Source organism: Manis javanica, chromosome 1 (assembly GCF_040802235.1).
Source record: "Manis javanica isolate MJ-LG chromosome 1, MJ_LKY, whole genome shotgun sequence".
Lineage (NCBI taxonomy): Eukaryota > Metazoa > Chordata > Mammalia > Pholidota > Manidae > Manis > Manis javanica.
The window spans coordinates 227,531,895-227,548,478 of record NC_133156.1 but is presented as its reverse complement, the minus strand read 5'-3'; the positions used below and the strand labels follow the sequence as shown (position 1 = coordinate 227,548,478).

Sequence of the window (16,584 nt, the reverse complement as noted above, 5' to 3'; positions counted from 1 at the left end):
AGTATACATATCAATGAAAAGTATAATTCTACATATAAAAAAAAGCAACTGCATACAGACTAGCCTCAATTTTCCTGAAAGATTTATTAATATTGGACTAAATTTCAAGCACTGACTCTTCTATTTGTATCAACATCCATCATGGTCTAAACTTTATTTTTACTTTATTTCTAGACATAAATGATCCTCATTTAGAATCTCTTTTCTTGTACAGAAGTATTTTAAACAAGATCCTTTTCCTCACAAGAAATAAATCTGTACTGAGAAACCATAAATTCATTGTATATTTAAACATAAGAACTTTAAATAAATGGCAATACGTATTTTACCCAGCCTTCAAAGAGTTACACCCATGTAACTCTGCTCCCAACTTCAGTTACTTTACATTGGGATAAATTTACTAACATGTAAGGAACATTTTATAAAGCAATTACTTATATAAGAACTGATTTCCAGATATTTAGGTGAACTTACATTTTACTTAAAAAAAATCAACCAATGTCCTTTTAACATTAGACAAATTTCTAGCTCCTTTCCCTTTTAACCATTCCTACATTTTCATGTGAATATTCCAAAGGTTCATTTTTCATTCAGAATATATGGGGGGAAAAAAACAGAACTGAAAGGATCTTCTTTACAATCAGCCAATTACAAAAAAGAAAGCCTTCTAGTTCTTTCATTCCTTTCAGTTCTACTCCAGTAATGTATATACATATTGATGATGTATCAGTTAATGCACATATCAACTATGTGTTAGCATTCTGACCACATGGCCACAGACAGCTCTTACAACATCAAGTACAATATTGTACCTAAGATAACTCATAAACAATTTTAAATACATATCCCAAACTTAATGGAATAAAATCAGAAAGCTAATAAATGTAAAGTTCTCATTAATATGGAGAAGTATAGCCTTTCATACAAAATAACTATAATATAGCAAAAAGTAGAGGATACAATAGAAAAAAAGTCATTGTGCTATCAGTGGTGCTATTTTCTTGCTATAGTTAATGGCGTATTAACACTTCAATTATAAATGTATATTCTAAAGGGTTTATAATCAACTTCATTTTACATGCATGCCCTTGACTGAAGCTTAGATTAGGTAATAGCAGAAGAGCACAAGCAGGATAAGGCAGGTTCTAAAACAAATTGAACAGCATTAAATTTATTTCTCGTCAAAAGAGGTTTACTGGTTTTGGATGCTTTTTTGCACTTAGAATGGATACAAATGGTACTGTTTTTAAGCAGCAGTTACTCTGGTTTTGATAACTAAAGGCAATAAAGGTCAAAATACACCACCCACATGTACCTATACTCAGTTAACTGAGATTCCATAGTTTACAAATCCTCAAAGAAACAGCTCATTTTCAGATACAGTCTACAAAGCATCTGACTATTGAAGTCTAAAGTACAGGAAATCAGTCTGAAGAAAAACTCCCTAATATTTAGATAAATGTGCCTCATCTAAAGACCAAAGCTAGAAGAAAATGCTTAACTGCCATAATTGGACAACTAAAAGGCAACACCTCAAAGAATTTTGAGCTTAAAGCTAACATTTTCTAGTTTCTAATATGCCCCCTACTTCCTAATTTCAGGAATATCAATTATTAGCACAAACTCATATACTGTAATAACAAGGATCATGGCTCCTAAGTTAATTAGGTTTCCTTATGTCCAAGGTTAAGACTTAAATGGGAGATAGGGGATACAGTATAGGGCTAGAAGGAAACTCCAAAGAAAGGTGCTCAACACCACAAAGAGTTTGCCAAGTAAAATTACAGATTACACCTAAAAATCACTAAGTTTTAGCAGGGAGGAAAAAGTTACAATTTAGACTACCAATATTAGCAGAAAGGTAACAGCAACTTCTAACATTACTCCTTAAATGGAATGCACTGTTTTAGACTATTTTGAAGAATTTTAAGTGGCTCATAATCATTAGTATTCCATATGAAGAAATTAAATCTTGCCTTCAGATTAACACAAGGTATAAAATAAACCAAAATTGGAAAAAAGTATCTAAATCAGTCACATCAGCTAGAAGTAATAATCTCTAAAGATATGTTTTTCTTCTTGAGAAAGTTAAAATCTTACTTAAAATCTTTGCAATCGGCATCCATTCCATTTGGCAAACCTCTGCCATTTATTTTAGAATCATCATCATCTCCTTGTTTAAGATCTCTGTTTTGGTCCTCCTCAAATGGAGAAGCCTTGCCTTTTTGATCTCCTTTCTCAGGTCCATCTGTTTCAGCATCTCTAGTGCCCTGAGGAAAAAGAATCTGTTTGATTCTGAATATTTAATAGAACACAAAAAAGGCACCATACGGTGACCTAAAACTACACTATGTGCATGTAAACAGTAAAAGCATTGAATCTTATTTTAATTTTGTAGTCAACTAATTTATCAAAGGTCAAAAAATTGAGTACAAACCAGTGATTTATAACAGAAGGGCTAAGGCAACCTTAACTATAGCGGTGCTGGAAAAGCAGTAACACCACAAATGAGAAAAATTCTACTTAATGCATAGATAATTTTGCTTACTTTCAGATCAAGTACTACCATGATAAGCAACTTTAATCTTGAAATTTATGTTTTTTAATTAATATGGTTTCATTTTTGTAACATAGTTAAGATTATAAATATTCCCAGTGGTTCTATTGGTTCATGGACTTCAAGAAGTGGCCAAGAAGAGAAAACAAGAAGAGCTTCAACAGCTACAAATTTTCTTCAGCTTTAGTAAGAGCCAGAAAAATAAACTGACTTAAAGATAAATCAGATAACCATCAAGCAGTTATTAGGTATTTCTTTATTTAAAATACTTACAAAAGTTCCCTTCCTAAATCGAGAATCCAATTTATCAGCAGGAGAAGAACTTAATACATATTCTACCATGCTCACGCCAAGGCCTCCACTTTCTGATCGCGGAGACAGTATTGCATTTACTTCACTGTTTCCATGAAAACCCTGTCCAGATCTTCTCTGTACCATAATAGGCTGGGACATTGAATGGTCTGTTTTAAAGAAAGAACACAATTACACATTTATACTTTTAAACTAACCAAAATGTATTTACACCTGTTGGTACACTAAAGTAAGAAAAATCATACTGTTTTATCTAGAATATTATTTTAAATTTATAAAAAGCTTTTCATTCTGTTGAGACTCATGGCCTGGGTACATTTCTTGGAATACAGAGAGAAAAGGCCATTTGGTTAAAAAAAAAAAAAAAAAAAAGGTAAACGCCTATGTGAAAAGCAATCATTCTATGAAGGCCAATGAAAACAGAAATATTAAATCTGAAGGCTCAGTTGCCTATAAGCATCATAGTAAAAAGTTAAAGTTCTTTTGGTGATTCATAGTAATTGAAAACAAAAATCTTAAAGGATAAAACCTAGAATAATAAGAAGAGCTCCACCTAAATTGGCAGAGGCACTTTTCAAACTCACAGTTATGTACTGGATGCATTCAAAACACATGGTTGTACCTCTATAAACACAAATAATTTCAGAAAAACCAGTAAAATCAAGGAATATTCTATTCTTGGTATAAAAACTAAGTATCACCTAAAGATTATTTTTTAAATCCCTTCTAGTTTAAAAGTTTCCCATTTATTTTTAAAACATTATTCATCTGGTGTGAATACCTTTTCTACATATTTTTGTGACAAAGAGTAAAGGGAATATTTAAAGAGCAGAGAGCAAATGAAATACAAATACAATAAAACATTTGAGGCAACACTCACAGAGATTGCTAAAAAAGTTTTTTTTTTAAAAACCAGGAAGCTGCCAGCTACCTCTGACTTGTTTATGAACATGCACAGTATTACATCTAGTCCTTAAAGGGCTGACTATCACAGTTACTCAGTCACCATTTCATTAACTGTATTAATTTTTAAATGACATTGCTACTTTTTAAAATCTACATTAAAACACTTCCATTCAGTACTGTTGTGTATGAGATTAGCTGTTACATTTTTTCATTCAGTAATTCCCCCATTCCTTTATCCATTTCAAATACTGATTTACTATCTCTGGTATGCTAGGCCTTGTGCAATGTATGGGGAATCCAAGAACAAATAAGACAGTCCCTGTGCTCAAAGAGATTATAGGTTTATGAAAAGGCAGTCATAACAGAGAAGTGCTTCGAGAGTAATCCAGGATACTATGGGAACAGAAAGAAGGGGTATCAATCCTTCCCAGTCTTAGAGTGAATCCTAAAGGAAAAAAGATGAAGGGTAAAGAGTTAAAGTGAGCAAAAAAGTGAGGAAGGGGGGGGAAAGAGCATTTCAGTTTGAGAAACCAGAATGTTCAAAGGCCTGGAAGTGCCAGGAGAACATAAGGGAAATGAACAATCACAAGTAGCTCTGTTCATTGAGATGAAAATATTAATCTTTCTGAGAATGACAATTCCTTTCAGGACAAGGAATGTGTTATTCATGTATGTACAACTTGGCATTCAATAAATATTTGTTCAGTAAACAGAATTACTCCGTTTCTCATTTTCTCATGTCTTCTGATAAAGACTAATATTCACCTTCAAAATTTATCCAATTAAAAAAGCTAAATTGGGAAAGGGAGTGGTACAAGGAATTAAAATTATAAATTTGACACTAAAAGAAATATCAGGGATATACAAACATGTTGCTTAAATGTTTTATTGCTAGTACTAGTTGTCCTCCAAATAGAACACACCAAAAATATTTCCCTACCATCAATCTTAAAAATAATCTCTCTTTACTATGTTGTTCTCAAAATGCTTGTCCTGGAATCTCTTTAAAAAAATATTTGGTTCTGATAAATAAAGTAATTAACCATTCAATCTTCAAAACCAAAACCAAAACATGTCTATCAACCAAGTTTTCAAGCACATGATTTTAGGAAAAAAAAGTACCTTTTGTGGGAGAAATGTATCCCAGTCCTGATAACTGAATAATTTAAATTATGAGTCCAATTTCATATAGATTAATTCAAACCCAGGAAAAAAAATTCTTAAGGGCAAGGATATTTTATTTGTTCTCAAAATCTAACATATTATATATATATATATTGGTTGAACTCAAAGAAAATCCCTAGTATTTTAAAGAAATTTTAGTCTGAATTTGTAGTTACCAAAGTTTTCAATCTTCTCCAATTTTGATTTCTCCACTAGATGTAAAAGTGTATTAATCATTAAAATGTTCTAGCACTTCCTAACTTTTTGGCAATTATTTTAGTTTAAAAACAAATTTTAAAACTATAAAGGACCTGAAAATCTTTGAATATATTTTAATGATATGGAGAATAAAGAAATACCTGATAATTTGCACTCAAAATATAAGTTAATTTGTTAATTATCATCCAGAAATTTGTTTTTGTTACTTTGGTAATTTTATATACTTTTAGCAATCTTAAACTCAGTTTTAAAAAAAGAAAACTTATTGGTAAAATACATATTGGTAGTTCCATATGTTCATTTCTAAAATTCTACTAATCAGAAACATTAAAAAATATAATCAGTACTATTTTAAGAACATAGCCATGCTCTTTAATTTACAAATACTGTCACTCTTGTGAATTATACTCCTTACCTACCAGTTCTTTTTCACTTCAGTTTCTTAGACTTAATTCTCTCTCTACTACTTAGATGGCAAAACATCCACTCTCCTCCCTTTCTGGGAATTCTCCCTAAAGGAGTTTATACTTCCTTTCTAGGTGTGGCTAATGTCTAGTAAAACTCTAATATAAGCTAATGAAATATAAGATTGAAAATACCCATGGTTAAATTAATATATTCTCTATTTTAATATTCTCTAATACTAATGTGTCAAAATTTTATAATCAGAGTTAACTTCAAACCAAACTTTATAAAACCTTATGACTAACACTTAATCATGAAGTGGACCATTAGATAAGGCTTAATTTACCTAAGAAAATGTATTATAATGATTTATGAAATCCTTAACAAAGACATCACAAGTTTTCTCCAAGTATTGTCGGGGGGTAGACAGGGTTTTTTTAAAAGTTCAAGTAAACTCATAAATCTCACACATAACACCAATAACTTACGAGAAGTTCCCCATGCAGTCTCTCTCCATTCATCATCCCCGAGAAATATGCCTTTTTGTCCATCTTTTGTTGAATCATCAGGTTCCCAAAACTTTTTGGTAGGCAAAAGCTATTTGGGAGGAAAAAAATATTACATTTAAACTTTATTCTAATTACAAAAAACTAATATGTGGGGGAAAGCAAGCTTACCACCAATATGTAAGTTTTCAATGCTAATGAAAATTCAAAGTGACCTATTTTCTAATTTGTCTTGTTAATAATAAAGTAAATCCCCACTTATATTTAGGTACTGGCCCTAAAAATTCTAGACCTGAAATTCATCAATGTCCACTTATGACTTTTCTACATTTTCCAAGTGGTTTTACTGTCATGTGATTTTCTTTATAAATTTTTTCAAAAGACTTACTGCATTTCTTATTCAAAAGACTTACTGCATTTCTTATTATATTTGTAATACAATAAAAATATCTATACATGTGGTTAAAATTTTTCCTTGATTTCTAAGTACTGCCTTAGGGATCACCCCTTATCCTAGAGCTTCCATGATAGAAAATATATTTTCATTCTTCACCTATTCAATGGTAATGAACTTTCCAACTCTTCCTAGGTCCTGAATAACAGCAATCTATCCATTCCCAAATCAGGAAGTTAAGGATGGTTGAAGAGACACATAGGAAAGACCCTCAAATACTTTCGATATAAAAATCTCAAGGCCCTATACTCTATCCTATATTATGGCATACACACCATATAAAAATTCTGATACAAGCACTCACACAGTACTCAAAATATACATTAGGCCAATTCCTAATGATACTTAAATACTCATCCAGGTCTCTTCTCTCTACCTCCCCTGACACTCAGAGAAGGTGGACTGGAGGTATGTATGTTTATTTGAAAATGATAAACTGGTTTACTGGTTTTCTGCGATGTGTATTTGGCATTTTAAATAAGCATTCCTAAGATACCCATCCCTCTCAGATCATAATTAGGGGCCCAGTCTTGCAGTGCTCATATTTAACCTGTTTATAACTTCTTTTACTACACTTATCACACTAAATTGCCTGTGTTTGCCTCCTGAAAGGCATGGTGACCTTATCTTTAGCAAGTTCACAAAAATAAAAACTGAAATAAAATGAACGTAGTAAAACCTGAATTGGGTCTGAGAGAGAAGACTCTGGGGGGGAGGGGGGGTGCGTGCGTGTGTGTGTGTGTGTGTTGGGGACTGAAAGTGTGAATGGAAAGTGAGGAAGACATAGTAATCATGAACAAAGGTAACAACTTGAGAAAATACATAGTGTGTAGAACAGGATATGAGATTTAGGAATAGATGTGGGAAGATCAATATTAATGTGGGTAAAGCTATCTAGGTCAGATTATGATATGCTAAAGAAATATGTTACATTGAAGCAATAGGGAATATCAACAGAAGTTGACAAGAATAACATTAATGTTTTAAAAAGCAACTCAAGCTGTAAGTTTTAAGAATAATGGATATTCTAGACTAGAGGCAAGGAGGTAGGTTCAGAATTACAACAGGGCCAAGATGACAATAACAAAAAGAGGTACTGACTGAATTGAGAAAATAAAATGGATTTAAAACACACTTAGGAGAGTTATTAAGATATGAATAGAAATGGGGGTGGGTGGCAGGTGGAGATAAAAAGGATATAAAACCTATATAAAAAGGAGGTAAAACTTATAATTTTGGGAGCAAGGTAAATGGTATTCACCAAAACAGAAAAAACAGGAGGAGCAACTTTGAAGAAGGGAAAAATTCAATTTGGGCATGTTTGTAACCTACCAATCTTTTGCTAAACTATTTCTAATTTTAAAGGAAACTAACTTTGCTATTTTAAAGAAGAAATGTTTTTGCATATTAGGATATTCCTGAGCTACAAAATGATTTATATTTAAAGTACATATATTTTAAACAATAATCTGCTCTAACAAAGATCCCAGTAAGATGTAACCTCTGTTCTTCTGATTTTTAAGAAATCTCACTCTAAAAGTTTCATGTAAATATGCATGTAAATTTCATGAAAATATTCAAAATGTAAAGCTGATAGTACAATACTAAAACGTTGTACTTGACGTATTTAACATTTACTCATAGTAAAACTCAATCCCTTAAAAATATTGTATAAGCAAGCCATTTCAGGCATAAGAAAATGGTCCTTGAGAGAACAAAGAAATGCTTTTACCTCATATTTCATGAAGAAAAATGGTTCAATATCAAGATAAAAGTAACAAATAAGGAATCCAAAATCGTGGTAACAACTTAATAGAAGCATTTATCACAGACATAGAAGCAGCTGACACAAACTAATCTGAGATAGAGAAATAACAGATTGTCTTTGAGGGAACTATTTCAAAGTCTTGAGATAAGGTTCCGTGTAGTGCTGCAGTAGCAACTCACAGACCACTGCTTTAAAATGCTTTAAAACTACAACTGGAGTGGGGAGGAATTTACGCCAAGCACTTAGTGCAATTAATTCCTCTTCATTTTACAAACATTTGTAGTTATCATGTACAGGAAAACAATATAGTAGTTAATAAAATCAACACTTAACAAAGGCCTTTAACTAACACTCAGAAACAGCCTTCTGTGACAATTTAGATACTGATTCCAAATACTTTTGGAGAAACTACTAGCTTGTGACCGAGAATAAGTTAAAATGACTAAATATAGGGGGAGGCAACAATTCAGGATAGAACAGTTAAAAAAGAAGAGAACATTAACAGGTACACTGGTTCAAACAGCAATAAAAATAGAGGTTTGCCACTGGAGACTCTTTCACTGTAGTAGATAGGAGGAAGCATGTTACAGAAAATAAGGACTAAGGGATCTTAGAAAATAAGGACTAAGGGATCTTAAAAATCTATAAAATATATTACCCAATATTACTTCATATTAGTTTCCTAACTAACAAAACTTCTCAACCAACCACAGGTGACTCAGGATTTCTTGTCAACCTGCTCCTCTATCCTTCCAGCTCAGAAATGATTGGGTGGACATACAAATTCATCCCCCAACTGTCTACCATTTTATTAGATCTTTCCTACAAAAAGCATTTGGCTTGCCCAAATCTTCAAAGAAGTCAGTCAACACTCCAGCAAACTGCCTCAAAATAAGTAATAAATAAAATTCTTGCTAGAGTTTATGAGGTGCATTGATACTTGAGAGTTTTCTAACACAAACTGTTTTGGTAAATCACCAAACCAACCAAATTAACATAAGGCTAAGAATCATAGGGATTTAAAAGGCTATGTCTCCATCATGGTGTTTTAAATTAAATTGCTCTATAAAACCCAAGTTAGGATCCTTTCGAGAAAGGGGATGCTAGTAAAAATTATGTTATGACACAAGGTAATTTCTCAGAACTCCAGAATGAGGACTTTCCAGCCTTTAATATTAATTTTTCTGTTAATAAAACACACCAATACTTCTTAACTTTTTCAGATCACACCACTTCTCCAGTTCATCTCCACTCCTAATATCCCTTATTAGCACCAGCAAATGTTATTAGATATGATCATTTCCAATGGGAATCAGTATTGTATGTAAACCTCAATGCACTCTCTACTTCAAACTGGTATTCAAGCACTATTACATGGTCTTGGGCCAGTTAATTAACAGTTCTAAGCTTTAGTTTCCTCATCTGTAAAGTCAAGATAATAATAAAACTACTGTCATAGTTTCTGTGAGGCTAGAAAGAAATAAGTAAACTGCTTAAAACAGCATCTAGCACATAGCAGACAAAATAATAGTAGGTATCCTATCAGAAGTATCAATCTTTTATTATAAAACATGACTTAACACCCTGGCCAGCAACATTTAACTGCCTGATTTTTAAGGACTGTAATACTATTCATTACAAAAATCTTGTCTATATATTGTTTGCCTCTTTAAGTCTGCTTTGAGTATCCTAGAGGCATCTTGAAACCCCACTACTTATAAAGCAAAGTTGCCTTAAACAGTCACATTTTATGTAAGGAAACATAATCAGAGGTTAAGCTGTCCAAAGTTACACATATAGCTAGTAAATGGCTGCATAAGGATCTGAACCCATTATCTGTTTAAGGCCCATTTTCTTTACATTTAATTACCACAGAAGATGGTTCTTTTCAACCTAGTCTAATTTATCAGTATTCCTGAAAATTTCCAGTATTAAGCCACCACTAGATGTAATGAAAAAATAAAAACTTATGGTATTATCATGATATTCAGCCCATATAATGTAGATATTCATTATAGTGGATAAAGCTTAAGACAGAACTGTTAACATAAGGATTTATATATGTAAAACTACGATGAGCTATTTGAAACAGGTATTTTCCATTCCCATTATCCCTAACAGCTCAGTGTGAGAGCATTTGAGAGATGTATGTGATTCATACAAAAGGTTACTTCTATTACTATCTTCAAAAAAGTCAGTCTTATTCAAGTTCACAGCACTAATGATAGATCCAAAAGAGAATAGAAGTTTCCTTATTCCCCTAACCCAGTATGTTTTCCACTTCACTGCACTACTTGGGTGGGGTCTTTGTACATATATTTTCTTTAAACATTACTGCATCAGAAAAGAAAGGAGGGAGCATTAGTTATCATACTAAGCTTTGAATACTCCCCAAACAGAACACATCAACTCAAGTGATTAAAGTTAAATACTGGGCTCCCTAAAAAATTTCAGGCAGAGGTCTCTTTCCACTTACTTAAAATATAAACAGGAACTTAGATATACATATAAAAAGTAATAAGCACATGCTTCTGCCAAGTAGTTTTAAAACACTATGCTAATGAAGTTAAGCTTAAACTCCTATGGATTTTTTGCTCTTTTTAAGCCATATTGACATAATATAAATCAGGTCTTTTGACAGAAATGTGCTGTGGAAAAATATGGAAAGGATGGGTTTATGAATGTATGAATATAAATTTGTTCCTATTTCTGAATCAATAACCAAAAGAGACTGCCCTTCTGATGATGGTTCAGCAAAGCTACCATAACCTACAAAAACCAATACATCTGAAAATAGTCCTATATGGAATGCAGTGTTTTGTACATTAAAGAGATTTACAATAACTTCAGACATAAAAGGAAAACTGTATTTTTAAAAAGTGAAGAACAGGGCAATCTATAAAAAAAGGATGTTGCATTTAAAAAATACACAAGCAATTTTAGGAAACTTAAAGGTCAGAAACTCAGGGCTGCTTTTAATTTATTAAAATGAATGAATTCTGGGATAAAACAAAAAAACCTCACCTGTCAGGAAAGGAGGAGAAGACTGGTGAGAGAGAGACAGGCAAAGAAGGAAATCCCAGAAGGTTCCTTGCTGCCTGTGAGATGAGGAAAGATAGAAAGGCTTGTGGGAGAGAGAACCCAAAGACAGAAACCTGAGTAGGTTTCTTAGCTAGTAGAGGTAACAGAAATAGTTGGTAAACTGTTGGGAAAAAAAATTAGTGAGTAACAGCTTATTTAAAAATACATTTTTACTAGATGAAGGTCATAGAAGCACTGGCCTAATATCTGCTAGAAAAACAGGCAGCTTAAACCCTACTCACTTTTACTCTGCATATCTGACATTTCCATTAAGAAAGCCTAAATTTAAGCTTTGATCATTTAACATACTATTCAACCTAGCTTCTCTCTTTTCTAAAAACCTTAAATATCCCTCCCCCACCTGCCCTGCAAAGTATCTAATTAATCTCTTTCAACCACTATCTAATCATGACATTTTTTTAAACTGCAAAGATGTTTTTGGATTTATCAAATACTATTTAGAAAGAGAGAAAAAAGGAGCCAATTTGTAAATACATACAATGTAGATCTGGGAAGTAAAGTGTGTGTCAGGGGTCTAAATAGGATTAAGGTTATGTGACTTTGTTCTTAAAAAAAAAAAAATCAAGTTTTTCAGATTATGCTGAAACACTGCTCAAACCTCCTTTTAAGATACTTTATTTAGCTTTCTAAAGACCAAAGAAAAGAAGGAGCAGGGAAAAAACCAAGCCCTTTTCAACAGCTTGTTTTCAGTCAGCCATTGTGTAAATAATGCTTAAGCAGCCACAGCACTGCAGTGAAGATCGTTTGTTTTGTTTTGTTTTTAACTAAAAAACGGTCCCCTCTCAACTTTTTCTTAGGGCCCAGAATTTTACCTTATGAACTGGACTAACAAGTTTACTTTGGCTGTACTTATGCTTAAGCACCTTAACTCACCCTTAAATCAGTCCTCTGAAAATGACAAACTCTTTGAAAAACGCTGTTCTGGAGAAGGGGCGGGGTTAGCTAGCTGCAGGGTGCCCTCTTGTGGCCCAGAGAAGTGACTCGACTCTTTCTGCATCTGAAGAGCACAGCAATGAATGGAGTTGGGTCTTATGAAAGTCTCTAATCTACCAAGTAAAATAATCTCCAGGGGCAAGCAGTTATTACACATCTTAGGTTTGTTCACCATTATTTTCGATTATCAAAATCCACACTATTTGATAACTACAGAACATGACAAAATAAAGATGTGACCCCAAGGGTTTTCATAACAATTAAAGTTTTCTAAATATTCATTAGATACATGGAAAACTGGGTATTTTTAATGCCTTAATTATGTAATGGTGAGGTTAAATGGAATGCCTCAACAAAAATCATAATCAACAGTACTGATAAGATTTAGAATGCCCACTGTGTGCTAGTCATTCAAAGCTAACAATCTAAAGAGGAGACTAATATAACATAAAATGAACTGTAACCAGTAATATAATAAATATATAAAGGTCTGAGAAGTCAGATGAGGAAGTAATTAATTCTGCTGCAGACAGCAATGGAACATGTAAGTTCTTTTCCAGTAGAGTCTTGTAGAGAATTAGAAGTTTATTAAGCAAACAGTAAACAGAACAGATTTGGGAAGTGAGAATAGTGAACCATATGTGGCTAAAGCAAACATAGCATATATATAAACCAGGCAGGACAAAAATAAACGCGTCTCTTTTCTGAGCAAAGTAAATATGGTTCATTACCAAAATACAAGACTACCTAAACAAGTCAATCAAATCAATTAGACACAGATCATCTCATTAAACATTACTAAAAATTTTTTTTAAAAGCTCATAATTATAACTATAGAATTGTATAATCTGAGATTTAAAAAACCCATAGAATTTGATATAACCACTATTTGCAAGAAAATTTATGGTTAAAAAAAGAAGTTTTAATGGCTCCAATAACCAAAGTGAGATACACATTCTTAGTAGTCATAAATATTTACCTCTCCCATTCCCCGAGATTCTAATGCAAGAGCTTGAAAATCATGATTCATTTCATCCACAGATCAAACCTATTAAAAAACAAAAACAAAATAAAAAATTAGCAGAAAAATCTAAACAATAGACTGCACCAACTATTTTTTTTATTTTGTTATCATTAATCTACAATTACATGAAGAACATTATGTTTACTAGGGTCCCCCCTTCATCAAGTCCCCCCTACAAACCCCATCGGTCACTGTCCAGCAGCATAGTAAGATGTTGTAGATCACTACTTAAGTCTTCTCTGTGTTACACAGGCCTCCCCATGCCCCCCCCACATTATACATGCATCAACTATTTTTATATTATATTGCTATGACTGATGTTAGCATGGGCTGAGATGGGCAAGAATCAATTTCTCAATAAAGACCGGTTTTCCTAAATAGAGCACATAACAGCAACCTACACTAAAATTTGTGGGAAAACTTGGGGCCATGGGTTCTTGAGTTGTTCTGTGTGCCAAAAGAAATCCTTACTAATTTCTTGAGGAAAACAGATGGAAAGTAAAGACTAGTAAAAGCAAGCTCAAGTACTATAGTTCTCTTGTCTATGTTATAGCTCCTATTACAAAATTATTTTGCATTATTTCTTCCAGTTAAGATTTTTCAAAATTTCTCAGCATTTCATTATTTGTAGATCTTACACCAATGATATAAACTTAACTGAAAAAATTTAAGTGGTGGTCCAGTTCTACCTCAAAGCAACATATAAAATTAATCAGCTGTGAGAGTAGTTATAATATTGAGGTTTCCTTAGGAAGAATTCCTTTCCCTTCTCCTCAAACTAAAATTAAACATATACTCTTATCTTTCCATTTTTAACTAACAGTTTAAATTGTTTTTATTTTTCATGTGACAATCTGTTTCTGACTCAGAGGCCCTTTGCCTCTTCCTAGGATTAAGTACTGCTGGAGAAAATCATTCAAGACTAAAGCCACTACGAATTCATAACCTTCCAACTTTTGGGCCTTAAAATATAATCCAATGATTTTCTCCAGTCTGTTCTAATACTCCTCAGTATTCGATTTTACAATCAAATAAAGGTCTGAGAAGTCAGATGAGGAAGTAATACTCTTGTAATACTACTCTTTGTTGCTACTTTCTCTCTTATGATAAATCTTTACCTTCCTATGTCTAGTTGCTTCTTCTCAGGCTTCTTCACAGACTGTCTGCTCAACTCTTACATATTAGTGTTCCTTAGTATTCTGTCCAAGGTACTCTCTTCTCTACCCTTTATCCTAAGCAATATCACCCACTATCATTGCTCTGAGAACCAAATACATATATACTTAGGACCCTCGCTCCCACATTTGTATTTATAAACCAAAGCTCTCTCCTCTTCTAAAATTTCCAATTATCTCCTTTATCCCATTCCCTGAACAAAATTTCAACTTTTTTCTCCCCCACTTATAACTTATTTCCTTTTTCATACCAATATCCAATGACTAAAGTCAACTTCCTACCTCACTTAAATCTATCCATTTTCCAGCTACCTGGTTGCTTAGACCATCAACTCTTAAAAATACTGCAATACTCTCCTGCAATTTAATCTCCAAAATGTTATTAGTCATCTTTCGGAATTAATACTCTCATTGTGTTACTTCCATAATTTAATCCCTGATTTAACAGTTCAAACTCCTTAATGTGGCTTACTAAAAGACAGAACTGGATTCAAATCAGTTCTGGCAACCGGTAGTTCTATAACTCTGGACAAGTTACCTGAACTGTTTTTTCTCAATTTCTTCATGGGAAGGTAATAGCAGCAACTATCACATGGCTTGTTGTGAAAACTAAATTAGATAACATAAAACACCTAAAACAGTGTGCTGCACATAAGCATTCAGAAGTTAGCTATTAAAAGAGGCTCTTCATTCTTTTCATTAGTGGTTGAACAATTGATGTACATGAGCAAAAAAGGAACCTGAACACACACCTTACACCTTAATATAAAAGTTACCTCAAAACGGATCATACACCTAAATGTAACATCTAACATTATAAAATTTCTAGAAAATAGAGAAAAGCTGTGTGACCTTGTGTTTGGTAATGAGTTTTTAAGACGAACATCAAAAGCAGAGTCCATAGCTGACCCAGAAAGAAACAGAAAATCTAAACAGACCAATTACCAGCAACGAAATTGAAATGGTAATCAAAAAACTACCCAAGAACAAAACCCCAGGAGCCAAATGGATTTACCTCGGAATTTTATCAGATATACAGAGAAGACATAATACCCATTCTCCTTAAAGTTTTCCAAAAAAATAGAAGAGGAGGGAATACTCCCAAACTCATTCTATGAAGCCAACATCACCCTAATACCAAAACCAGGCAAAGACCCCACCAAAAAAGAAAATTACAGACCAATATCCCTGATGAACGTAGATGCAAAAATACTCAACAAAATATTAGCAAACCAAATTCAAAAATACATCAAGAGGATCACACACCATGACCAAGTGGGATTCATCCCAGGGATGCAAGGATGGTACAACATTCAAAAATCCATCAACATCATCCACCACATCAACAAAAAGAAGGACAAAAACCACATGATCATCTCCATAGATGCTGAAAAAGCATTCAACAAAATTCAACATCCATGCATTTGACAAAATTCAACATACATTCATGATAAAAACTCTCAATAAAATGGGTATAGAGGGCAAGTACCTCAACATAATAAAGGCCATATATGATAAACCCACAGCTAACATCATATTGAACAGAAAGAAGCTGAAAGCTTTTTCTCTGAGATGGGGAACAAGACAGGGATGCCCATTCTCCCCACTGCTATTTAACATAGTACTGGAGGTCCTAGCCATGGCAATTAGACAAAACAAAGAAATACAAGGAATCCAGATTGGTAAGGAAGAAGTTAAACTGTCACTATTTGCAGATGACATGATATTGTACATAAAAAACCCTAAAGACTCCACTCCAAAACTACTAGAACTGATATCAGAATTCAGCAAAGTTGCAGGATACAAAATTAACACACAGAAATCTGTGGCTTTCCTATACACTAACAATGAACTAATAGAGAAATCAGGAAAACAATTCCATTCACAACAGCATCAAAAAGAATAAAATACCTAGGAATAAACCTAACCAAGGAAGTGAAAGACCTATACCCTGAAAATAACAAGACACTCTTAAGAGAAATTGAAGAGGTCACTAACAAATGGGAACTCATCCCATGTTCCTAGCTAGGAAGAATTAATATTCTCAAAATGGCCATCC

General features: G+C 33.1%; 1 protein-coding gene across 10 annotated transcripts in view; it reads right to left on the bottom strand.

Moving 5' to 3' along the window:
- The window catches only part of PUM2 (pumilio RNA binding family member 2), a 99,439-nt gene that overhangs the window by 63,008 nt on the left and 19,847 nt on the right, over nucleotides 1-16,584 (bottom strand). For 8 of the 10 annotated variants that reach the window (XM_073216038.1, XM_073216044.1, XM_037026441.2 and 5 more), the window contains exons 2-5: nucleotides 13,306-13,374; nucleotides 6,052-6,160; nucleotides 2,831-3,018; nucleotides 2,101-2,270 (exon numbers count right to left, since the gene is read on the bottom strand). In XM_073216038.1, coding sequence (XP_073072139.1) covers nucleotides 2,101-2,270; nucleotides 2,831-3,018; nucleotides 6,052-6,160; nucleotides 13,306-13,356 — 518 coding nt within the window. In that variant the 5' untranslated portion in view covers nucleotides 13,357-13,374. Of the gene's footprint in view, nucleotides 1-2,100; nucleotides 2,271-2,830; nucleotides 3,019-6,051; nucleotides 6,161-11,315; nucleotides 11,399-12,266; nucleotides 12,391-13,305; nucleotides 13,375-16,584 lie in introns of those variants that run through there. The other 2 variants (XM_073216053.1, XM_037026446.2) reach the window with 2 other exon arrangements.